This window comes from Coloeus monedula, assembly GCF_965178545.1.
Source record: "Coloeus monedula genome assembly, chromosome: 18".
Lineage (NCBI taxonomy): Eukaryota > Metazoa > Chordata > Aves > Passeriformes > Corvidae > Coloeus > Coloeus monedula.
The window spans coordinates 10,720,511-10,742,977 of NC_138798.1; the positions used below are offsets into that span (position 1 = coordinate 10,720,511).

The 22,467-nt window shown below is 46.0% G+C and overlaps 5 protein-coding genes across 6 annotated transcripts; 2 read left to right on the forward strand and 3 right to left on the reverse strand.

The window, feature by feature from the left end:
• Positions 1–1,988: 1,988 nt before the first annotated feature.
• Positions 1,989–6,988, forward strand: COQ5 (coenzyme Q5, methyltransferase; the record flags this gene model as incomplete). The annotated part of the gene is made up of 7 exons (XM_082293645.1): positions 1,989–2,136; positions 2,571–2,720; positions 3,208–3,432; positions 4,166–4,272; positions 5,842–5,930; positions 6,138–6,249; positions 6,367–6,988. The coding sequence occupies 7 exons, from the start codon at positions 1,989–1,991 to the stop codon at positions 6,466–6,468; spliced, it is 933 nt and encodes a 310-aa protein (XP_082149771.1). The 3' UTR covers positions 6,469–6,988.
• Positions 6,989–7,166: 178 nt separating this feature from the next.
• LOC309579989 (dynein light chain 1, cytoplasmic) lies at positions 7,167–9,315 on the reverse strand. 2 transcript variants are annotated; one of them, XM_082293646.1, is made up of 3 exons: positions 9,240–9,315; positions 8,559–8,696; positions 7,167–7,467 (listed from the first exon to the last, which is right to left on the reverse strand). In XM_082293646.1, exons 2-3 carry the CDS (start codon positions 8,688–8,690, stop codon positions 7,330–7,332), a joined length of 270 nt encoding a protein of 89 aa, XP_082149772.1. In that variant the 5' UTR covers positions 8,691–8,696; positions 9,240–9,315; the 3' UTR covers positions 7,167–7,329. The 2 variants fall into 2 exon arrangements, with proteins under 2 accessions (XP_082149772.1, XP_082149773.1); XM_082293647.1 differs by having other exon boundaries at positions 8,559–8,699; positions 9,240–9,299.
• A 1,444-nt stretch (positions 9,316–10,759) lies between these two features.
• GATC (glutamyl-tRNA amidotransferase subunit C) lies at positions 10,760–14,554 on the reverse strand. The gene is made up of 4 exons (XM_082293476.1): positions 14,422–14,554; positions 13,982–14,148; positions 13,497–13,600; positions 10,760–13,117 (listed from the first exon to the last, which is right to left on the reverse strand). Exons 1-4 carry the CDS (start codon positions 14,518–14,520, stop codon positions 13,086–13,088), a joined length of 402 nt encoding a protein of 133 aa, XP_082149602.1. The 5' UTR covers positions 14,521–14,554; the 3' UTR covers positions 10,760–13,085.
• A 30-nt stretch (positions 14,555–14,584) lies between these two features.
• TRIAP1 (TP53 regulated inhibitor of apoptosis 1) lies at positions 14,585–16,129 on the forward strand. The gene is made up of 2 exons (XM_082293477.1): positions 14,585–14,772; positions 15,494–16,129. The coding sequence occupies exons 1-2, from the start codon at positions 14,626–14,628 to the stop codon at positions 15,575–15,577; spliced, it is 231 nt and encodes a 76-aa protein (XP_082149603.1). The 5' UTR covers positions 14,585–14,625; the 3' UTR covers positions 15,578–16,129.
• Positions 16,130–17,861: 1,732 nt separating this feature from the next.
• On the reverse strand, positions 17,862–19,585 carry COX6A1 (cytochrome c oxidase subunit 6A1). Its single transcript, XM_082293121.1, has 3 exons — positions 19,407–19,585; positions 18,957–19,099; positions 17,862–18,131 (listed from the first exon to the last, which is right to left on the reverse strand). The coding sequence occupies exons 1-3, from the start codon at positions 19,507–19,509 to the stop codon at positions 18,051–18,053; spliced, it is 327 nt and encodes a 108-aa protein (XP_082149247.1). The 5' UTR covers positions 19,510–19,585; the 3' UTR covers positions 17,862–18,050.
• Positions 19,586–22,467: the final 2,882 nt, after the last annotated feature.

Below are 22,467 nucleotides of genomic sequence, written 5' to 3' on the forward strand. Positions count from 1 at the left end.
AGCGCCCCCAGCCCCGCCCCCTCAGCCCCGGCGGCCAGCCATTGGTCACGGCCACCATCACCCCGAGATCTTATTGGCCCCGGTTCGGCGCTCTTGCAGGGTTTTGCCGCAGCAATTTCTTTCAGCCCGGCATGCCTTGCGGCCGTTACCACAGCGACCGGCGGCCGCGGTGATGCGCGGCGGGGCACGGCCTTGGCGCAACCCCGGAGCCCCCCCGGGCCAGCGCAGGGCAGGCCAGGACTGGTGGCTCTCAGGCCGTGCTCAGCCCTTCCTGTCGCTTTCTTTCTTGCTTCACGGCAGAGCTGCTTGAACGCAGGAACTAGGGAGGGGAAGGAATAACCCCAAGCACCGGTACAGGTTGGGGGCTGACTGGCTGGAAAGCAGAACTGTGGAGATGGAACCTGGGGTCCTGGTGGACAACAAGCTGTCCCTGAGCCAGCTCTGGGGCACAGAGGCAGCAGTCTATCTTGGGGGCCAAGAAAGCCAATGGAATCCTGGGGAGCATTAGGAAGAGCATTGCCAGCAGGTCAGGGAGATGATCCTGCCCCTCTCCTCAGCCCTCCTCAGGTGTATCTGGAGTGCTGTGTCCAGTTCTGGGCTCCTCAGCACAAGAGAGACATGGAGCACCTGAAGCGAGTCCAGTGGAGGGCAACAAGGATGATTGAGGGACCAGAGCATCTCTCTTATGAGGGAAGCCTGAGGAAGCTGGGCCTGTTCAGCTTTGAGAAGAGATGGCTGACAGGGGACCTTATTAATTTATATAAATACCTAAAGGGTAGGTGTGAGAGGGTGGACCAGGTTCTTCTCGGTGGTGCTGAGAAATAGGACAAGAGGCAGACAACGAGCAGAAACTGATGCACAGGAAGTTCCACCTGAGCACGAGGAAGAACTTCACTTTGCAGGTGACTGTGCACTGGAACAGGTTGCCCAAAGATGTTGTGGAACCTCCCTCAGTGGAGATATTCCAGAACCGTCTGGACACAATCCTGTGCCATGTGCTCTGGGATGACCCTGCTGGAGCAGGGAGGTTGGACCATATGACCCACAGTGGTCCCTTCCAGCCTCCCCCATTCTGTGACTCTGTGCATGCAGCTGGTCACTGGTGTCTGCGGTGTCTGTGACTACAGTGTGAGAGGGACTCTCCCAGTCACTGCTCTGGTAAGCAAAGATCATCTGTCACTACAGCTAAGGCTGAGAAAAATACCCAACAAAATCAAATATGATGCTTTGGAGGACATCCTGCTGCAAGGAACATAGAATTAAAAAATATTATATGAGAAAAATAGGGGGAAATCATGGTGTGGTCTGATGACGGTGCTAAAAGTCTCAATATGGCAGGAAGATCCTGGTGAGGGACCCCAGCTCATGCCCTGGGAATGCAGTCCCTGGGCTGATCTTAACAGCATGATGTCATCTCTCCTGAGAATGGGTTAAGTAGCTTCTTTGTATCTACAAGTTGGCAGAACTCCTGAATGATTCAAAAAAGTGATAAGCAGGGCGGGGGGGGGGAGGGTAGAAAAGGTTTCCAATGTGTCCTAATGCTCTTGATAGGAATCAAGGCACCTTTCACTCCTTGCAATTCATCAGAACCCACAAACTCTCCCTCCTGCTCCCCACGAGGCTTCACTTTAAGTGAAGGAAAGTCCAAAATTAGAAATCTAAAGAAAAACTAAATAAAGTTAAAGAAAATAAAGAAAAGTTAAAGAAAACTATTTACAAAATTAGTCAAGTACACCGTGAGGATTGTGTTCGGTTTGGGTTTTTTTTTCTCTGTCATGTTAGTCCTCGCAGCACAGGTTCCGTCGTGCCGTAAGCAGCGGTGGGACCGAGGGGGGTTCGGTGACCGTGTCCGGCAGAACTGGCGTCCCGTGGGGCTGCGGAGAACGCGCCTCTCCCCGGTACGTCCCCGGTAGGAGCAGACACTCGCCGGAGCGCGGCTCCCGCCCTGCGCTGGCCCGCGCCGCCCCCGCCCCGCCGGTGCCCCGAAGATGGCGGCGGTGCGGCTGTGGCGGTGCCGCTGCTGGGCGCTGCTCTCCCGGCCCGCCGGGAGATTGCGGGCGCGCCGCGGTTTGGCCGCGGGGCCGGAGATGCACTTCGGCTTCCAGACCGTGACGGAGGAGGAGAGGAGGGAGAAAAGTGAGGGCGGCGGCGGGAGAGGGGAGGCTGGGCCTGGAGCCGAGCTGGGCTCCCGGGCAGCCGGTGATCGTTCTCCAGGGTGCTAGGGACGTGTTTGGGGCTGGGCCCGGAGCCGAGCTGGGCTCCCGGGCAGCCGGTGATCGTTCTCCAGGGTGCTAGGGACGTGTTTGGGGCTGGGCCCTTGTTTGAGGCATTACCGGGAGTCAATATCACTGTTACTCCCTTCAGCTCGGGAAGGCTGTGTTTCTCCAGAGACCTTTGTCAGGCAACAGGTTCAGTAGGATTCAGTCATATTATTTTGTAATGAGTTTTCGTGTGGTATTTTTCAGCTTCACGTAGCGACAGACTTCTGCAAGGCAATGAAGGATACGTTTTACTTCGACATGAGCATTTTTAAGTAAATTGCATCTCATTCCCATGTCCTTTCTTTGCAGTTTATCAGGTCTTTGAAAGTGTGGCCAAGAAATATGATGTCATGAATGATTCAATGACTTTAGGAATTCATCGGGTATGGAAAGATATCCTCATGCATAAAATGAACCCTTCCCCAGGAACACTTCTCCTAGATGTTGCTGGGGGAACAGGTAAATAATTTTGGTGAGTTCCACATGACAATGCCACACTGTTTTTCAGCTGTTTGAGTCTGCTCAGAATTATGTTGCCTGTTGGGGGTTTCCCCCCCCCCCCCCTTAGCTCCCTGTCTTTAAAACTAGTGAAGCATCTACTTGACTCTACTTGACTTTCCCAGAGAAGGGTTGAGAGCTATTATTTTCGTGTTTTTTAATATCTTGCTTTAAGGGTCTGAGAGTGTTATAGTACTGCAATGATATGTTGTGGAACACTGTGTGAATTTGTAGAAAGTCATGGACTCTTTGATTTTAATAAGTTCCCTTATATACATGTGCACACACTCTTTCTGTGTCTATGCAGTGTGTCTGAGGGGGTGTTTTTATAAATATATATGACTAAAAAGAAATATTAACTCAGTTGGATGTTCAAAGCCTTATGTTTCAACTTCCTGGAGTCAGAAAACATTCCAAAATGTGTTTCTTTCCTTTTAAACAATTGCAGGTGATATTGCCTTTCGATTCATTAACTATGTTCGCTCTGTACAAGAACGCCAGCTCCAGAGGAAGCTCAAGCACCGTCAGAATTTGTCATGGCAGGAAATTTTTGAGAGTTACCAGAAAGACAAATTTAACTCACTAGGAGATTCCCAAGTGGTGGTCTGTGACATCAACAGAGAAATGTTAAAAGTTGGGAAGCAGAAAGCACAGCATCTTGGCTACTCTGAAGGTAAGTAATGCATTGTACCGTGGCAGTAACATTCCTGATAGCAAGAAATTGTAAGTGGCAGAGGTTTTTTTCGCTGTTTCCCTGTGTACATTCACCAAGAGTGGGAACTGTGCATGGGGAGAAGGAACATGAGTTACGCAGTAAGTGATTGTGCATTTTGTCTACATGAGTGGTGGGCTTATCAGTAACCTGGACATCCATGTCCCACAGATAGACATGGTCTTGATCCTTTGGAGACTGGGAAGCAACACAGCTGCAACTGCATCACATACTGATAGTCCTTATGGAGGGAGTGTGGCTTTTCATGTTCCTCAGACTCTGGAAGCTTTCTAGCAAAATGTATTAAGTATTTTGGTCAGTGTTGCATGGCAAAACATTAGTAGTTGTCTATAGTTATACTTTGAGCAGAGATTTTCTTTTTACAACTTTGCCACAAACAAATGGCAGCCAACAATGCTTTCCACTATAATGCAAGTTTTGGGTAAAATCTTTCTGGCACATGCATACTATGTGTTTATGTGGAACAGTGTTTTGGCTGATCTGCAGAATTAACTACTCTGTCTTGAAAGATTTGTGAGTATAGGTCAAGGTGTCTTTCCTCCAACAAAAGTGCAAAATGGAAACATTTGGTTTAAATATCACTTTAAAACTAATTAATTCCTTCTAGAATGGGTAAGTTCTAGCCTTTCTGGAGCAGTCTGAGTTCAATTCTGGGACTTGTCTTTCACTACAGGCTTGTCCTGGGTACTTGGGAATGCCGAAGAGTTGCCCTTTGATAATGATAAGTTTGATGTTTACACAATTGCCTTTGGAATCCGAAATGTAACTCGTATTGATTTGGTAAGTTACTAGAATGTATCCTGACATATGGTCCTTATGATTTTTTATTCTACAAAGGAAGCAAAGTAGGAACTCCTTTGGATAAAGGAAGGTCCTAGTCTACTCCTGAAACATTTAAAATAAGTGGCATGTAGTATGCAACTTCTTTGAATAGAGAATGCAATCAACTGCCCCACCTTTGCCTTAAAAACGTAGATTTATACCAGTTGCACCCAATCCTTACAGCTTGGCAAGCCACACAGTCTCTTCCTAAGGCAAAGGGCTGGATGCTATAGTCATTCCCCACCTTCTCCTGACCTATGGCATGGCTGGATATACACATGCGCAGTGCAGTAGTCTGTATATCTCAAATCTTCCTGAAGCACCTGATCTATATCCCACTGACAGTGGGTCCAATGCTTCCTGTCCCCTTCTGTTTCCCTGTCTGAGCCAACAGAACTGCCAGAGCAGAGTGGGAAGGAGGCTGCTGCCCCCACTGCTGGTGAACTAACCTGTTCAGCCCACTCCTGCTCAGTGTCTTTACACTGGCTGGTGGCAGAGCTCACTAAAAAGAACAAGTATGGTTTTAATTAAGGTAAGTCTTACCCTATAAACCATCTCTGTCCTTTGAGAAGGACTGGCTGTGGGGGTGACACCTGACTGGATATGCTAGTTGTCTATTTTGGAGGAGTGTGTTACAACCTTGGTAGAGCTCCTGTGGAAGGTGTAGCATTTGGATCCAAACCACCTTGAACCATATGCATTTGAACTTAATGTGGATGGCTTCTCCTGGTGCTTTGTCTGCACCCTTCCAAAGCAAAGGCTCTTTGCCTTCATGCATACAGCAGTCTGGTAGCAGAGCTCCTGTATATTTATATTTTATCCTGTAGGAACAGGACAGTTGAAGTCAAGCAGATGTACAGCCTTCAGAGGTTCTGGAATACAACTCTGCTCTGCTCTTGTATGAAAGAATATACAGTTTTAAACAGAATTTTGTCCAGATTCTTGTTAGGTATTCTATTTCAATGCAGGATGGAATTTTCAAAGTAGCCAAAGATTTTCTTCTTCCTTCTCCTTCTTCCTGTTCTTGCACATTGCTCATCCGAAACCCAGTATCGTTCCTTCTTTGAACCTTTGGGTGTGCCTCACAGTAAAATCCTTTCTTTTGATTAAAAAAAACCTATCATGCCCTTTTTTCATTTTCAGTTTCTTGTAGGTGAGTCACCTTCTCCCTTTTCTGTTTGGTATGTAATTAGAAGAGCTCTGCCAACAAACTTTCATCAGATGGGAGTAGGGAAAGAAAAGAAAAATTGCAAACCTGACATCACAGTTTTGACACAAAGCCTTGTAAAAGTCTATTTATGTAGCAGCAAGAGTATTTGTGCTTTGGGTTTGTGTCATGTTTGGTTTTTTGGTTTTTTTTTTTTTACTTGTCTTGAGATCCTTCTCTACATTAAATATTGCAGATTGCTGGTCAGGATACTCTTAATTCCCCTCAGTTTATCAGAGTTGCATGATAATATCACATGGCATGATAATAGGCAGGTGCTGTTCTATAGAAACAAACTTATCTCATCTGCTTTGTCTCAGGCACTTCAAGAGGCCTATCGTGTGCTGAAACCAGGAGGAAGATTTCTCTGCCTTGAATTCAGTCATGTCAGCAACCCTCTTCTTTCCAGGTAGGAACATGGTGACACTTTGTGCTGTGTCACAAGGCTCTCTTATTTGTACTCAGAATAAGACATGGATACACTTTGAGGCTACATCTTGGTGCACTTTTAAAATTAGCTACAGACTGCATAGCATAGTGGCAGAGAGACCAGCTCATGTTGGAGAGGGTTTAAAATTTGTTTCTATTGATCTGTATTTGTTGTCTCTCTCTGCAGGCTCTATGATCTCTACAGTTTCCAGGTTATCCCTGTCCTGGGTGAGGTTATTGCTGGTGACTGGAAGTCTTACCAGTATCTTGTGGAGAGCATCCGACAGTTCCCCCCTCAGGTAAGGTAGTATTTCCCCGAATTCATTAACACACAAAACACAATTCCAGCATAATCTTGTGGCCAGCTGGTTTACAGGCCTTCAGGTTGATTAATAATTATGGCACTTATTTTTCAGGAGGAGCTGAAGGCAATGATAGAAGATGTAGGCTTTTTCAAAGTGGATTATGAGAATTTAAACTTTGGCATTGTTGCCATTCACTCAGGTTTCAAACTGTGAGTCTGTGGAGCAAAACACCAAAAGTATAATTTTCATGAAGGTTATGAAAGCTGTGGAATTTTAATGGCATCAAGAGGAGTTCCAAGAACTTGTGCAGCAGATACTTGCTCACCAGCCAAACTCAGAAGAACACAAGTTACCTATCCCCACCAAGAAACCTGTGGAGTGACTCCAGTGGTGTTTCTTACACTTGCATTTCCCTTCAAGTGCAATGTAAAAGACATGGCCAAAACTGAGCAATGCTAACAAGTGAAGCAAGTTGGCAGTGGGTGTGGATACAGAAATAGACAGATTAGTCTTCAAATACGACGCCTTTCTTTTTACTAAGCTTTAAGGAGGATATTATACTTGTGAAAAGTAACTTGGATTTATGAAGTAACTATGGACTTCTATGAAGCTGTTATTATCTTTGTCATGTGGAGTTTAGGGATTTTTTCCCATGACTCCTCTACTTCTTTCAAAGGCAAATGAAAAGTCTTATGAAATAAAAGGACTCTGCATCAACTTTTTTCCACTTAAATCAGTCTTGTAAGAAGGTTTGCTAAGAAAGGATGGATTTGGGAATAGAGGTGGGGATGTTCATCCTTCATTCACAAGGTAATAAAGAGGGTAATGCAAGAGGGCAAAGGGATAAACTTGTTCCAACAGTTTTATTAGCAAAGAAGCCGTCTTTTGAAAGAAAATAAATACAAGGAAGACATTTTTGCTTTTTTCTATAGCCACAACGAAAATATCAGCTGCTACAGCAAAATCCCTGACTATTAACAATACAACAAAAGACCTGAAGATCAGGAAGGCTGAAGGTGGGAGTCAGTGTGCAGTCCTGTACCCAGGTGCAAGTTTCAGTAACAGTCCATGGTTCTAGCCAGACTTGAAAAGAAGAATAGCAACTTGGCCGAGGTAGAAGTAGATGAAGTGCTTGGTCTCATGAGTCACGTAGCTGCCAAAGTTCCTTCCCACAATGCAGTGCCAAGTGGGATTGTATTTCTTGTCAAATTCCTACAGAAGAGAGAATTAGAAACTCAGCATTTTCTAATATTGTCTAACAGTTGGGGTTTTTTTTTTGGCAATGATTTGTCACTTGTTAACAAGTATCACTTTGGTAAGAAGGCAATTAAGGAGCAGCATATGTTCTTAAGTACAAGGATCATCTGTCACTTTATAACTCATTTGCTGCTTAGTCATATTAAAAAAAATGTGCTTCCAAGAAGAGCAGTAATAAGCTTAAAACATATGGTTGGGGAAGTAACTTTTCCCCTAAAGTCATGCCATGATCTCAAACCATAACTTCTAAGAACTTCACTGCTTGTTCAGAATCTCCAACAAAACTGGTATTTTGACTTCATTAGCTGTTTTTTGCAATAAGGATGTTGAAAGGACACTTGATGGCAAATTCTCTGCCACATCCTTGACACCTGGTCATCAGATGATGCTGTGACACACTGTTGGTCAGGAGCCTGCTACAACTTATAAATAAACTCCTGTTTACAGGTCTACAGTGAGCAAACCCATGCAGTCAGTGGATTTATACTCCAGTACCTAAGAGTTGTCAGCTGAAGATATTTTTGTGAGGACATGGGAGTTTCTGTTCTGCTCAACCAAACCCTTCAGTTACTTGCAGCTCAGTCAGGCTCTCAGTAGGAGTGAAGAGAGAAAATGTGACGAACTGTAAGCTATGAACCATCTGTTCAGCGTTAGCATGAACAGCTTGTCTTACATGTGGTGGGAAAGGGAAAAAACCAAATGCACTTATTACATGGTTGGCAAACCACCACTCTTTAAATAGGCTGCACAGAGCCTATGTCTTGTACCAGCTCATCAGTCACAGGGACAGTCAGCTGCCACTCTGTCCTCACGTGGACAATGGGACAGTGGCAGAGAAGGTGTAAGGCACTACAAGAGAAAAGCAGAAGGACCTAGAAAGGTCCACATAAAGGGTGGGGAAAGGAACAGAAAGAGAGGAAGTCTAAGTTGATTATCTAGTGCCTCTAGAACTCGTTTCTCTGGAGCTACTTGCCTAGCAGCGTTCTCCCCAATTGATTTTTCATGCACATAGAGATATCATGAATACATTACAAGCCAACATCTACCTTCTTTATGTGAGCAGCGATGTCCTTCTCAATGTTGTATTTCTCCAAGGCCTGAGTAGCACATTCTACGGAGTCCTGCTGCATTTCCTCTGACATGTCCGCATTTTTGATCACTGCCTTTCGATCACTCATGATTGCCTGCTTGGAGAAAAGAAGAAGGAAATTCAAAGTTGCAGGAGCGCCTGCCAGAACCACCTGCCAAGCAGCCCCAAAGCTCATTCCCAGCGCGCTCTCGGGCGCCGCGCAGTGCCACCGCCGTGGCCGGGGAGCGTCGGCCGAGTGTGCTGGGCACGGGCACAGCCCGAGCAGCGGCGGCTCAAACGCCGGCTCACGTTAAGCACTCGCTCTCCGGCCGGCAGCGACACAAGCACCGCCGCAATCTCCGCTCTCCCCAGTCCCGCTCCGGCCGGGAGCTCCGCGAGAGAGCGCGGGCGCTCCATCGCCCGGCCCCGACGGCCCTTCCCTCCTCTGAGGGAGGCGAAGAAAGCCCGGCACGCGCGGCCAAGGGCTCGGAGCCCCGCGTGGCTGCAGGGTCCCGCCGGCAGCTGCCGGGGATGCGGAAAAATCGGAGGCGGCGGCCGGGGAAGAGCCCAGGCACGGGGGAGCCGCCAGGACATGCGGGGTCCCCGGGTACCGGAATGGTTGAGTCTCTCTCAGAGCCGTGCGCGCCCCGTCCCTCACCGTTCGGGCGCTGCGGGACCGGCGCGGTGCGGAGCGAACGGCGCTGCGCTCTGGTCCGTGCGCGCCTCGCAGCACCTCAACCCCGCCCCCTGCGCGCCGGCCGCCAGCCATTGGCTATCGTCACCGCCCCCCGAGCGCCCATTGGCCACCGCTGCCGGCCCCCGAGCGCCCATTGGCTGCGGCGCGGCGCCCGGCAGGCCTTTACTGCAGCGTTGTCTTGCGGCCCGGGATGCCTCGCGCCGCGTCCATTCCCTTGGCGACCGGCGGGATGCGGGGAGGTAACGGGAGCACAGGGCGCATGTTTTGGGATGATCACGTAGATTTGGGCTGTGTATGCAAAGCTTCAGTTCTGGCTCCCGTGCTACTCGTCTGCTGCGCCAGGGGAGGGTTAGGTTGGACATTAGGAGGAATTTCTTCACAGAAAGGGTGATTAGACACTGGAAGGGGCTGCCCAGGGAGGTGGTGGAGTCACTGTCCCTGGAGGTGTTTAAGGAAAGACTGGACATGACACTGAGTGCCGTGGTCTGGTTGACATGGTGGTGTTGGACTCGATGATCTCAGAGGTCTTTTCCAATCTATTTCTGTGATTCTGTGTGGCATCAGCAGGTGATCCTGGGTAAAAAACTTGTTCCTTAAAGTATGCTCAGTCTCCAAGGCATTGTAATGTGTCCACCAGCTCCTGTAAAACACCTTTCCATAGTTGATATATGGGCCCCAAAAGCCACTTTATTACTTGCCCCAGCCTGGATCACAGAAATGCTGACGTTAACCAATTATCTCTGCAACAGACTTTGTTTCTCTTTGAAACAAGCTCTTGTTGGGAATAGCCCTTTCAATAGTATGTGATATTACTGAGAGAACACTGGGATATTACCTGGGGTAGCTGTTTCAGTAATATGCCCTTTACTGAGAGTGAAGCCCACCCATGCTGAAGGAAGGAGTTCCATAGCTTGTAAATGACACTTGATCATCTGTCCTGTTCACTTGTCTGTTTTCAGTTGTGTGTTTTCAATTCAGTGACCTCTGATAGAAATCTCTGACCCATATTTACTGGGTATGATCAAGTCAGCTGCAAACTTTATTCCTTTAGTGAAACAAATCTATCAGACATTTACACCATCTTTTGCAGACCTCACTATTTCTGCAACTCTTGCCTTTTTTTGTTTGTGTTTGGTTTGGGGGTTATTTTGGTTGGTTGGTTGGGTTGGTTTTGTTTTGTTTTTTTTTTTTTTGTTTAAATGAAGCAAGATGTTTTAGTAGGTCCCCAGTGGTCTGTTTTCTTATTTTCACTCTCCCTGAGGCACTTTCTACTTACACTCTTGTCAGCAGATAGAACATTGCTGTTGGAGTCTTCCACAGCTGGTGATCTGTTAATAATAGGACTCTGAACCATGTCTATAGCAAACAGCACAGGATGACTTAAAATAAATTTTCAAATACTGCTTGGTAGGACTCAGATTTCCTTGTAGAAATTAAAAAAAAAAATAAAACCAAAACACCTCAAGAGCATTTACCTCACTTGAAATGTATATATTTTTCATATTCATACAGTGTAGTTACCTGCTCAATCTCATTCAGAGCAAAAGTAGCATAACTGCAAGCAACCCTTTGCTTTTGCAAACTCTAAGGCAACCTCAGAAGAATATACTGCCCCCAGAAATATTGAAACTGGATAATATAATACTTTTGTCACTCTAGAATATCTCAGGAGTAACTCCTGACTCCCAGATTTTAGCATTCCAATTAGGAGAGATACAGTTCACAACTTTGTGTGCTACAAACCTGAAGAAATTTTGAATGGTCTTGCAGCCACAGTAAGTAATTAATTTACAGAACTGTGTTCAGTATCTGCAGCATTTGCAGTAGTTCTTTGAGTATTGGACAGTTTTGTGCTGACAGAATGGAACCATTTAACAGTCTTCCAAGTGCTTACACTGAACTTCAGAAATACCCATGAATCTCTGAGGAGGTGGTTGTGTTTGGTAGCTGCAGGCAAGTTTCTCTGCATTTATTAAGAAATGGTTTGCTGAAGGAACAATTGCAATGACGACTGCAGGAAATGTCAGTGTGGGTGAGATACATGTCGTTAATGAGAAACATTAAAGCCTGAGATACATGGCTTTACAGAGAGACATTAGAGTCCTACTTGTTAATCAAGAATATAAAACTACAGTTTCCCTCAGGACAGAGCTGCAGGGAAATGCAGAACAAACACAGGAGATGATAGCTGGGGTAGAGGAGGTGCTTAAGAAATCTGGGTAATGGATAAGGCATATGAGATTCCTCTCACAGATGGAGGTTAGACTGTAAGCACTTTTCGCGTGAGCTGTTTTTTTAGTCTGTCTTGCACAATGTATCACTGTATTAATAAAGATTTTTACTGGGGCTCCTAGTTAATACCAAAACATAAAATAATCATTATTAGCAATAAAACAATTACCATTTTCTTTTTCTTTCCACAAAAGTGAAGCAATCCCCACATTGAAATTTTCTTTGTAAACCTGGGATTTATATGCAAGGGCTTCCAATCCAATTTTAGATGTACAGATTTGTGGTGGTGGAAAAATGTTAGCGGGTTTAAGTGAGGTTATCTCCATGGTCTCCAGAGAAACTGGATCCATTTACTGAGTCCTGCAGTGAATGCAGGTGAATCAGCACATGAGGGGTGTCTCTCCCTCTCTCAAAGTGCAGCCAGGGCCCAGTGGGGTTCAGCACCATCCCGTGGGGCTGAGCACCACCACATTAGACCCACTAAGACACTGACTCGCCCTGCCCCACAGGCAGCTCATCCGCCGTCTGTGAGCTTTTCTGTTTTGGTGGTTGCAGGTGTCTGAGTCAAGGTTGCAATGCCCTTACTCGTGTAGTTGCATCAAACCCCTTCATTAAGGAAATGTGTGTTTTCCACTTCAAATGCAGTTTGGGCTGCAGGGAACAAGCATCAGGCAGTCTGTTCTCTCCCTGGAGTGTGTGGGAGCAGCACTGAACTGGCAGTTTTAAGTTTGGCCTGTGCTGCATTGGGAAAGTGGAATCACCATGTCCAAATTGTTGGTTTAGCTGTTGCCTTTAAATAGTTACTTGATGCTATTTTGGGTTAAAAGCTCCTGCAGCCATGCAGTTCACTTTCAAATTCCTCTTCCTTCTTCTATGTAAATAATATCGTCCCCATTCTCTCTGGTGGTCAAAGGAGGAGGCCAAAATGGATAGAACAAGGGGGAACTTCTCAAAGCGGGAATTATCTGCTAATGTGATTGTGGTATCAATCATATTGATTGATTGATAGTCTTTCCTTGTTACGATTTATATACACATTATAAATTTCTTTTAGGCTGAGCTTGTATATTGGTAAAACTTCAGCATTTGCAGGGTCTGAATCTTGACAAGTCTGACACTAAAGCAATAATACAGTGTTACAGCTTTGCAGAAGATTGGATTAGTGGTGTTAAACAAAGGCTTTATTTTAATACCACTGAAAGAATTCAAGTATCATAGTAATTACATGTTTTATGCATATATGTGACTATATTATGGATGCTTAAACCAATAATGAAGTAATTGCACAGAGTGGGACAAGGGTTTGTTCTCACCTCCAGACAGCAAATTCACTTTGCCAAATAAAAGCACCAAGGTTATCTGCCATGCTGCCTTCCAGCTGCACAGACATTGAATATTTCAGCAGCACTACTAGACTTTAACATCTTCATTCTTCTGTCTTGCAAGTGCTCTTTTGACCAAAAGGTGTGCCAGGGTGTTTCAGCTGTGACTGCACAAAACTTTGCTTTCCCAAATAAAATACTGAAAGGGCATTTGGGCTCTGGGCTGTCACTAAAAGCCCTGCAGAAAAGTGTCTCATTCTTCCAGCTTTGGTAAAGGGATGTTACCTGAGAGAAAACAAAAAACAAGTTGTGTGGGACCAGCTGTAAGTTACCTTGTGGGCAGGACACTCTGGCACGGAAGTGCTTCTCCAGTTTACTCCATGTACAGGCAGCTTAAATATCCTGAGAAAGTCAGGAAAGTAAGTCCTGTCTGACTTCCTCTAAGGAATTTCACAACATGTGCAGTAACTTCAGAATCAGGTCAGCCTCTGTACTGCTTCTGGACCAATAAATTGCACATTATTTTACATAGATGGCTACAGTAATTTATTTTAGTACTCCCTATTATTAACTAGTATTTCTGAAAGTAAATGCAGCTATGGCAGGTTATATTCTTCAGGTTAATTCAGGTGAGATTAAGAGATTTTTGTAAGAAAGTCAATACCTGGTGGAGCTACAAAGTACTCCTCTACTTTCTCTCTGGCATTTTCCAGCAGGTCTTTGGTGCAGTTGCCTTCTGTCACATCATCTTCTCTAAGATACAGACACCTGAAGGACAAAGGTTACTGGCTGTCTTTCAGCTATTCTGTAAATATGAGGTAGGAAGGGTGGCTTATGTCTAAACCTGGTTTTGGTCTCTTAAATAAACACTTCGACAAGTACTGGAACATTTTGAAGCACCCAAGAATGCCACTAGCAGGTATTTGGGGAGCAGGGTGACAATTAACACAGATTAAAGAACTGAAGTTCACCTTCACTTTGCTCACACATAAAAATCATGTCCCTATGACAACTTTATCCCCCACAAAAGCACAGTAAGACATTCTGAGCAAAGTGGCCACATGCATCATGATTCCCAGGGAAAAAAGGTCACAAAAGCTAACAGCTTGATGCATTAACAGATAAAAGGAGACTGCTGTGATACACCACCTGTCCTCCAGCACTGAATCCATCGGTTCCACGCCGTCGGTGTTTACTTCACGAAGCTGATCAGCAAACTGGACAGCTTTCTGCAGCCGCTCCACGGCCTCCGAATCCCGGAAATCCACCAGGGCCAGGTGCTCCAAGTGGTCCAGCATTTCCACCGACACTTTCTGCTGCACAAAAGCACCAATATGGACAAAAAAGTCAGAAATTAACAAGTTTAATAGTGCTACTTTCTTTTAATTAATAACTTATTATACGTCAAACCCAGAGTTTACCAAAAAATCCTAAAATCGTTAAGGGTGGAAAAGACCTTTAAGGTCATCAAATCCAACCTACTGGTAGGGACCCGCTAGTTCCTGTTACTTTCGTGGAAAATTAACCCTTGTTTTATCCTGTTTCTACTGTCCTGCCTCGCGAGGGGCAAACCGGCTCCGCGGCGGTACCTGCGGCCGGTGCCCGCTGTGCCACCTCGCCGGGCGTGAGGGGCGTCGCGGAGGGGCCCGCCAGGCGCGGAGCCACCGCTCGAGGGACAGCGCTCGCATCGCGCCACCGCCGCGTGACCTCACATATCCGCGCGTGGCGTCACCCGCGCGCCGGACGCGCGTCACTCGGCGGCGCGCCCGGCCCGTCCCGGCGCGGCCGTCGCGATGAACAGCGTGGGCGAGGCGTGCACGGAGCTGAAGCGCGAGTACGACCAGTGCTTCAACCGCTGGTTCGCCGAGAAGTTCCTCAAGGGCGACAGCGCCGGCGACCCCTGCGGGCAGCTCTTCAAGCGCTACCAACTTTGCGTGCAGGTGCGTCCGGCCCCGGGGCCCCGGGCCCCCTTCGCTCTCTGCCCGAGCGTCCTTCCCCCGCTCTGACCCTTCTTACCGGCGTGCTGGTACCCCAGGAGCAGCCTCAGCCTTCACCAGTGACCCCGACACGCAGCTCTGGGTTTATCTCGCCCTTTGTCGGTCATGACATGAAATATTTTACAGGTGTCTCCTAATTTTTTTGTACGTAAGTTCTTAAGGCTGCTTCTGTAGAGGCTGCAGCACGTTTCTGTTATACGATCCGGACTATAGTTCAGTGAGTTCTCAGTACGTCCTTCATTAACACTGAAGCTTTATTCAAACCAGCTTTAAGACTACTTTTTCTAGGTCACTTCTTTTTAGATAATTTCTATTGAGGGAACAAGCAATAGGACAAGAGGTTGTAGACTTAAGCTGCACCAGGGAGGTTTAGGTTGAACATCAGGAGGAATTTTTTCACAGAAGGGGTGATCAGACATTGGAATGGGCTGCCCAGGGAGGTGGTGGAGTCAGTGTCCCTGAAGGCATTTAAGGAAAGACTGGGCATGGCCATGGTCTGGTTGACATGATGCTGTTGGGTCATAGGTTGGACTCAATGATCTCAGAGGTGTTTTACAACCTAATTGATCCTATGATTCTGTGTTTTGTACCAAAGATTACATCATGTAGCCCTATAACGAAGCGTCAAGTTGAATTATTTGGTTTTCTTTTTTCCTCTTTTCAGAAAGCAATCAAGGAGAAGGACATACCCATTGAGGGCCTGGAGTTCATGGGCCCGAGTAAAGGAAAAACTGAAAACTCCTCTTGATGTTGGCTGTACGGGTGGAGTCACTAATACAAGCCTTTGGACTAAGCACCATCACCAGGTGTACCATGGATGCCACCTGGAGAAGACCTTTAGACCTTTGTTAACTCCCTTATAGGAAGTGAGAAATGTTCTCTGCTTGTGAAAACAGTTAAAAGGAAAAAAAGACTGGATCATGTGCTAACTACTGCCTCCTTTCCAGTGAAAGTTGTTGGTGGTTCAGCATCTAATGGCTTAAAAATCCATGTGAACTAACTTCCTACTGAATGTAATGGGGGAATGGGTTGGAGTGGGCTGAGATAGTTTCTTTGTGGCTGATTTCTTTTGCCTGTTTATATAACACTTGAAAGTGTTTAAGAAGAATATGGAGGGAGTTGATATACTTTGTGTCATCTCTATGCTGCTGAATTTTGGTGAAGTTGGTTTCATGTGATCCTGAAAGCTGAAGGGCTTAAGCACTGTTTTGTGTCAGCAAGAGAGATGGTTTAAAAGCACTACTGGACCTGCAACAGCTTGGCTAAAATAAATACAACCAGGTTATATTTTGTTCAAGTAGGTAACTGTGCAGTAGAGTCTGATTGTGACCTCCAGGAGTGATAGAGCTGGCCTGCTCAGAAGCTGAAGACTTTTAATGCAGAGGTTACTTCAACCTTTTCTGAGGTACTGACGCAACCACAAACTTGAATTCTCTCTCCTTTAGCTTTACACATTCGTGTGGTTTGATCCTCAGACAGGGATGGGGCAAAGCTTGCTCCCCTACTTACACCAACACAGGTGAAAGAGTAAAAGATATTATGGCCTGGGGACAAAAAGATCGGTCAGCTTCCTAATTCTAGAATTAGAGTGAGGAAAAAAGAAAGCTTCACTCTCTGCTTTTAATTTCTACTAATTATTTAAAGGCTTTACTTTTTAAAAAGCCTAAAAAAGGTGCAGTTCTCAAACATTATAGTTGGCCTGCCTGCACCACAGCCCCCTCACAGACCCCCACAGTTCTGTGGGCCTTGTGCAAAGCATCAGGAACTGCTGCAGCCTGAGGCTGTTGTTCCTATGTCAGTCACATATTCAGGTGAGCCACACTCCTGTTCTCAGGTGCAGAGAGCTCCTAGTGTCAGCACAGGGGGTAAACATAGCACTGAAAAAACAAGCTGCTGGCAAAGTGCTGTGTCACTCAGGTATAAATGAAAACAGTGATCTAAGGGAATGATCTATAAATAGCATACTGAAGACAGTTAATTATGTAGGTTTCCTTTTTTAAGGAATAACACACAAAACCAGTTTGCTCTTCTGTGATCTTCATGTAGGGCTACATGTAATGTGATTTTGTCAGCTTTAAAACAACTGTGCCCATCAGTGCCTTGTACTTTCAACACAGCAAAACTTTTCTCAGCAATCTTTTACTGGTAAGCAGATGAAAAAAATCATATGGAAACATGGGGAAGGACATCCTGCAGTACCCACTCTGAGATTCTCTCTTGCTATCCATCACTCCTTTCAACAGCAAGATGCCAAAGCAGCTGCTGCATTCTACCTTTTGGGAAGAACCAAATTAATGATAGCTGAGAGAGAGCTCAGTTTCATACCGTCCAAAAAATACAGAAGTTACAGAAAGAACTGGGAAATGGTTGACTTGTAGCGAGCAAAAACTTGAAACTTAAGGTTGTACTGGCACAGGCCCAGGCTGTTGGCTCATTAATCCCTTCTACTTTAAGCAGCTTCTGCATGACACAGTACACATTATACAGACATAAGCAGTAGAGCCAAAATTGTGTTTTCTTCTGCAAAACCTGTGTGAGAGACTTTGGTGCAGACTGCAGCTTTATGGAAAGCAGAGTGGTGAGCAGGATATGTGCTGATGTACCTGAAAATTTCAGAGCTAAAGGTGAACAGTGTGAAGGCAGAGCTTAGCTCAATATCTTTGCTGCCACTCCGTCTGCCAGAAGAACCAAGAGAAGACCACCTTCATGACTGTTAATAAATACTGTAAAAGCTGATGATGGAGAATGTGCTTCAGTATATGTTGAATTTTAATCTACATCATATCTGTTCTGGCTGTGAGTTTAGAGTCATCAGCTAAACCAGACATGAAGAATATGAAATTGATTCATGTCCTATGCCAAGTGCATTCCCGTTGTTTGTGTTATCAGACACAGGAACATATGTTAACATTCAGGCAGTCAAACCCCTTTGCTCATACACTGTGTCCTCTGGGAAATCTTAATGCTTTATGCAAACACTGAACTAAAAAACTTCTAAGAATTCAGGTTAACAAACAAAGTCAAATCCGAAATTCATGTCCAGAGTTGTTTATTTAAAGGACCCCATCACAGATACACATGAGGACCACACCACCACTCAGCTTCATCACAGAAGAAATGCAGTTTCTGAAACTATGACCCCATGAAATGATGGATCCCACTCAACATTCTGGTTCAAGATGGGGAGAGCCAAAGTTCTGGCTGTGGTCAGGATCTTGGTTTTAATCTTCATAACCAGTTGGAAGAGGGTTAGTGTGGGGATTGTGAAACAGAGTTTTATTCCCATCACCCCAGGGGAAACGCTGTTGAAAGAAGAAAGAAAATAAGCCAGTGGCAGCTCCTGAACAATCCCTCGAGCATCAGAAACCAAGAGCAATACAGACTCAAACATCAATTCTCCCAGGCCATTAATGACAGAACAAGAGGAAATAGCCTCAAGCTGTGCCAGGGAAGGTTTAGGCTGGACATCAGGAGGAATTTTGTCATAGAAGGGGTTGTTAAACATTGGGATACATTGCCCAGGCTGCTGGGCTCACCATCCCTGGAGGTGTTTAGGTATAGACTGGAGGTAGCACTTAGTGCCATGATGTGGTTGACAGGGTGGAGATGAGTCACAGGCTAGACTCCATCTTAGAAGTATTTTCAAACCTAAATGATTTTATGATCACACAGCTCAACAGGCTGGTGAATTAAGCAAGCTGGCTCCCAGGACATAGGAAGCAAGAGCTGGAAAACTGTCTCCCTTAGCTGGCTGGGAGTCACAGTCTATAAACAGCACAGTCTTTGCTCTTACTTAAAGATCAACTGTGCTGTATTATGAGGACCCCAAGTTTGAGTATTTAGCATCTCCACTGCTAGCTTTTAGATCTGTATTAGTTTAAGTACAGCAGCTTTAGGACTGAAAACTTTTCAGCAAGACATTAGGAGGATCACTTTGGGGTGGGAAGGCCTGTGAATACCATGGGTACTTCATCAGAGCTGTGACAAACTTTTACTGCCTCAAAAACAGCCATGAGTTGATATCACAGCCAATGTAGCAAACGAAAAAGAAATGCTGTGGCAATCTCAGAGGAAGCTCTGCAGCCATGGAGGAAACGAGGGCTCCTAAACATTGCAGGTGGAAGTACCTTGGTCCTGATCCTGAGGTGGGTGTAGGGCACAAACTCGGGCCTCTCGTGCTCCCCGTGCTGTGCGTTCAGGTAGGAGTTCAGCATGCACACGGCCACGCCGGGCAGCGCCACCACGAAGGTCAACGTCTTCCACATCCGAGCTGGGCGGGGGCAGCGGGACAGCAATTAGAACAACAATCACCATTTTCATTAGTATTGCTGACCTGATAGCACGTTAAATACAATTAGCGCATTAACGAGGCGCTAATGAACGCTGTGTCCCACGCTCAAGCGCGTGTCTCCTCCCCGTCTGTAACAGGGATCCGGGCTCACGGTTTAAGCCCCGGTGCCCCGGCGGGGGCTCACACCAAGCGCCTGGTACGCCCCGTTCCCACAGCGAAGGGCACCGGCTGTCAAGGGCAGCGCCGCGCGCCCTGGCTCCGCCCCCGCCCCGCAGAGCCCCGTTACCTCCGCCGCCCTCGTGTGCCGCGGCCGCCATGCCGCGCGCCGGTGGCGAGCGCGGGGCAGCGGCGCCGAGCAGCAGGCGGGACACCCGTCCGAGCGCCGCCATGTCCTCCCCGTCCGCACACCGGAACCGGAACCGCGCTGGGCGGAACCGACGGCGGCAGCGGCCGCGCTGACCTTGAACACGGCCTCCCGCGCGCACGCGCCGCCCTGGGCGGGAGGGGCGGGGCAGTGACGTCACGCGCGGGGTGTCCTGAGGGGCGGGCCGGCGCCTTCTTGGTGTTGAGGGCGGAGCGAGGCCGGTCGGGGTTTGTGGAGCTTGTGCGGGGGGCGGTGACAGAGACACAGACTCGCTTAGGTGGGTGGTGACCTCTGAGAGCGTCGTATCCGTCCTATGACTGAATATCACCGTGTCAACCAGACCATGGCACTCAGTGCCACGTCCAGCTTTTTCTTAAACACCTCCAGGGATGGTGATTCCACCACCTCCCTGGGTAGCCCATTCCAATGTCTGATCACACTTTCTGTGGAGAAATGACTCCTGGTGCCCAAGCTAAACCTCCCCTGGTGCAGCTGGAGGCTATTTCCTCTTGTCCTGTTCCTAGTGCCTGGGAGAAGAGGCTGATCCTCACCTGCCTACAACCTCCTGTCAAGTAGAGAGTGATAAGTAGTTAAGAGAGTGAGAAGTCCTGGGGATGTGAAGACAGGGAGAGCTGTGGGGATGTCCCAGGCATGAGGGGATCAAGGGGCCCCTCAAGTGGGGCAGTTCTGTTACCACGAATGTGTTTTTAATTACATGTATTCCTGGGATGATTCTATTGAAAAATTAACATCACTTGAATGAAGACAAGATTTCCAGGAAAAAAATTACAAATATCTAGGTTCTCTTTTAGTTCTTTATTGGAGCCTTATGGTTAGCTGTTTGACTTTTGGCAGAAGCTGTGTAGGTATAGAGTACATTTTTCAGCACTTAAAGCACCACAGCAAAATGAGAGGGTTCCCATGGTGGATGTAGAAATTGTAACAGCAGAAAAGCAAAGAAACTTAGCTGTTGTGAAGGACAGTGGTAGGGGCTGGTCTGAGAAGAATGACATGAAGGAATTGTGTTTTACTCCAAACAAGGTTCAGTTGTTGTTGGAAGGGGGAGGTTTGTTGGTAATGTGCACACCTTGGTCCCATGGAATTGGTCACTTCTCTTTTGCCAAGACCAAGGCATGCAGTGTGGCATGGCTGTTAGATGGTGGGAAGCTGTGTTTGCTACTGGGGAGCAGGATTTCTTTACCCTTTTTCACCTGGAGCAGGGCTTGTGTCCAATTTACTATATGGCATAAAGGAACGGTAAGATAGCCAGAACCTTGGAAGGCTGTTGTGAAACACACTTCGGCATGAAAATATTGCTACAGTTGTTTACTGTATCTGGGCACTGTAAACTGTTAAAAGTGCTTTGGTTTCTCTGTTCTTCTCTTATTTTATTTTTTAATTACAATTACCTCTTCCAGTAATTTGTTTTAATATTATTTTATTTAATAAATAATTTTAAGGACAGCTATGCTTCCATACTGAAAGAAGTTATTCCCAGGTGGTACTGTGTGTATCTGCAGAACTGTTCTGTCATCATGGACATGATTCATTTTGTACAAAACAGCCCTCAAACCACTGGGGCTTGCCATGTGCACACACACCTGCTTTGCTAAATCCACACTGGAGGTAGATTTTGCCTTTCCACACCTTCATCCTTTGGATTCTGGCTTATGGGACATCTAATATATCAGACTTTTAATTTAAAAGTAATTTGCATGTGTTTTTGGGGGGGAACAGAAGATCCGAGAATTATTTTGTACAATATTTCAGTGATGAAACCAAGATTAAGTTCTGTATCCTAAAGCAAATTTGTAGTGGGAGCTATGTAAACAAAACTACTCTTGTTTGTAGCAAAAAGAACTTTAAGTAAGCAACAGACACTAATGTTTACGATGAGAGAAAACAAAGAATCAGCAAAACAAGAAAACATCTGTCTAGGATGAGGAAAAATTCTCTCTAAAATAAAACAAATTTGTGAGCTGTGCTGCTGCTGCAGCAGCCTCAAAACACAACATACAAGTGTTCAGCAGGAGGTGAGAGCAGCCAAGGTTTGCTTCTCCCTAGTTCTCTCTGACACCCTTACTCCTCTAACAGTCTGGAAAATGCTCTTTGGAGAAGGCAGTAGTGGCAACTCTTAGCATAACTGTCCCAAGTGCACCTTGTCCTACCCATGGAGCTCCCAGGGGCTCATGGAGAGCAACTGAAAATGGGGTTTGAGTCTGTCCTGAACCTGAGCATGGTAGGAGGTTCATTATAGTCTGCGATAGACTGATTTAAAATGAGTCTGTCTTAGTCTTTATAATTCCAACAGCTGTGATTAATCTCTGTATGAGGTGTATCAGGAGTCTAGGGGGTCTGATTCATATCTTTAAATGTAAATTAGGAGTGACTGCTGGAAGACACAAAATATTCCAGAAGAATAATTTCTTTTAGTTGAGGGAAGACAGGCAGGTATTGAAAGAAACCTAGATATTTTAAGAGTACTGTGAATAATGTTTTGATGTAGTTGTATGAAATGTGTTTAACTGTGCAATATGTGATGGTTATTATCACTGTGATGACTGCAGTCCTCCTGACAGCATGTGTTTTTACAAAGGTGTGTGGAAAATGAGTGAACAGTCAACTCTGGCTCTGGAGCTCTGTCTGAATTACTGACCCATGGCATGGGAAACCCCTGTTGTACTCACTATTTTGCCTTGCAGAAAGGGCTTCAGGTGGGTTTTCCCCAAGCTGACCTGAGGGCCTAGAGCTTGATTTAGGAAATAGCTGATCACCTTTAAAAATCCAGGCCTAAATCCAGCATTTTGAGGAATTTTCAACAGGTACATTTTTACAAAAGATCCAACATCCCAGGAATTTTCTGAGTGCAGAAATGCTACAAAGTTATCTCTGGGAAAAAAAAAAAAAAAAGTCTATAAAGTGGTAGTATCCAGTCACCAAGAGAAAGGTGTTTCAGAGTAGTGGTGGGACAGGTGGAGGTCAG

Coding starts and splice junctions, on each gene's coding strand:
- LOC309579989 (XM_082293646.1), bottom strand. CDS start 8,690: ATGAGTGATCGAAAGGCAGTGATCAAAAATGCGGACATGTCAGAGGAA. Junction 7,468..8,558: donor TCGCTGCTCACATAAAGAAG/GTAGATGTTGGC, acceptor TCTCTTCTGTAG/GAATTTGACAAGAAATACAA.
- GATC (XM_082293476.1), bottom strand. CDS start 14,520: ATGCGAGCGCTGTCCCTCGAGCGGTGGCTCCGCGCCTGGCGGGCCCCT. Junction 14,149..14,421: donor ACAGCGGGCACCGGCCGCAG/GTACCGCCGCGG, acceptor GCTTTTGTGCAG/CAGAAAGTGTCGGTGGAAAT. Junction 13,601..13,981: donor GATTCAGTGCTGGAGGACAG/GTGGTGTATCAC, acceptor TTTGTCCTTCAG/GTGTCTGTATCTTAGAGAAG.
- TRIAP1 (XM_082293477.1), top strand. CDS start 14,626: ATGAACAGCGTGGGCGAGGCGTGCACGGAGCTGAAGCGCGAGTACGAC. Junction 14,773..15,493: donor GCTACCAACTTTGCGTGCAG/GTGCGTCCGGCC, acceptor TCCTCTTTTCAG/AAAGCAATCAAGGAGAAGGA.
- COX6A1 (XM_082293121.1), bottom strand. CDS start 19,509: ATGGCGGCGCTCGGACGGGTGTCCCGCCTGCTGCTCGGCGCCGCTGCC. Junction 19,100..19,406: donor GGCACACGAGGGCGGCGGAG/GTAACGGGGCTC, acceptor GCCCCCGCCCAG/CTCGGATGTGGAAGACGTTG. Junction 18,132..18,956: donor ACCTCAGGATCAGGACCAAG/GTACTTCCACCT, acceptor TTCTTTCAACAG/CGTTTCCCCTGGGGTGATGG.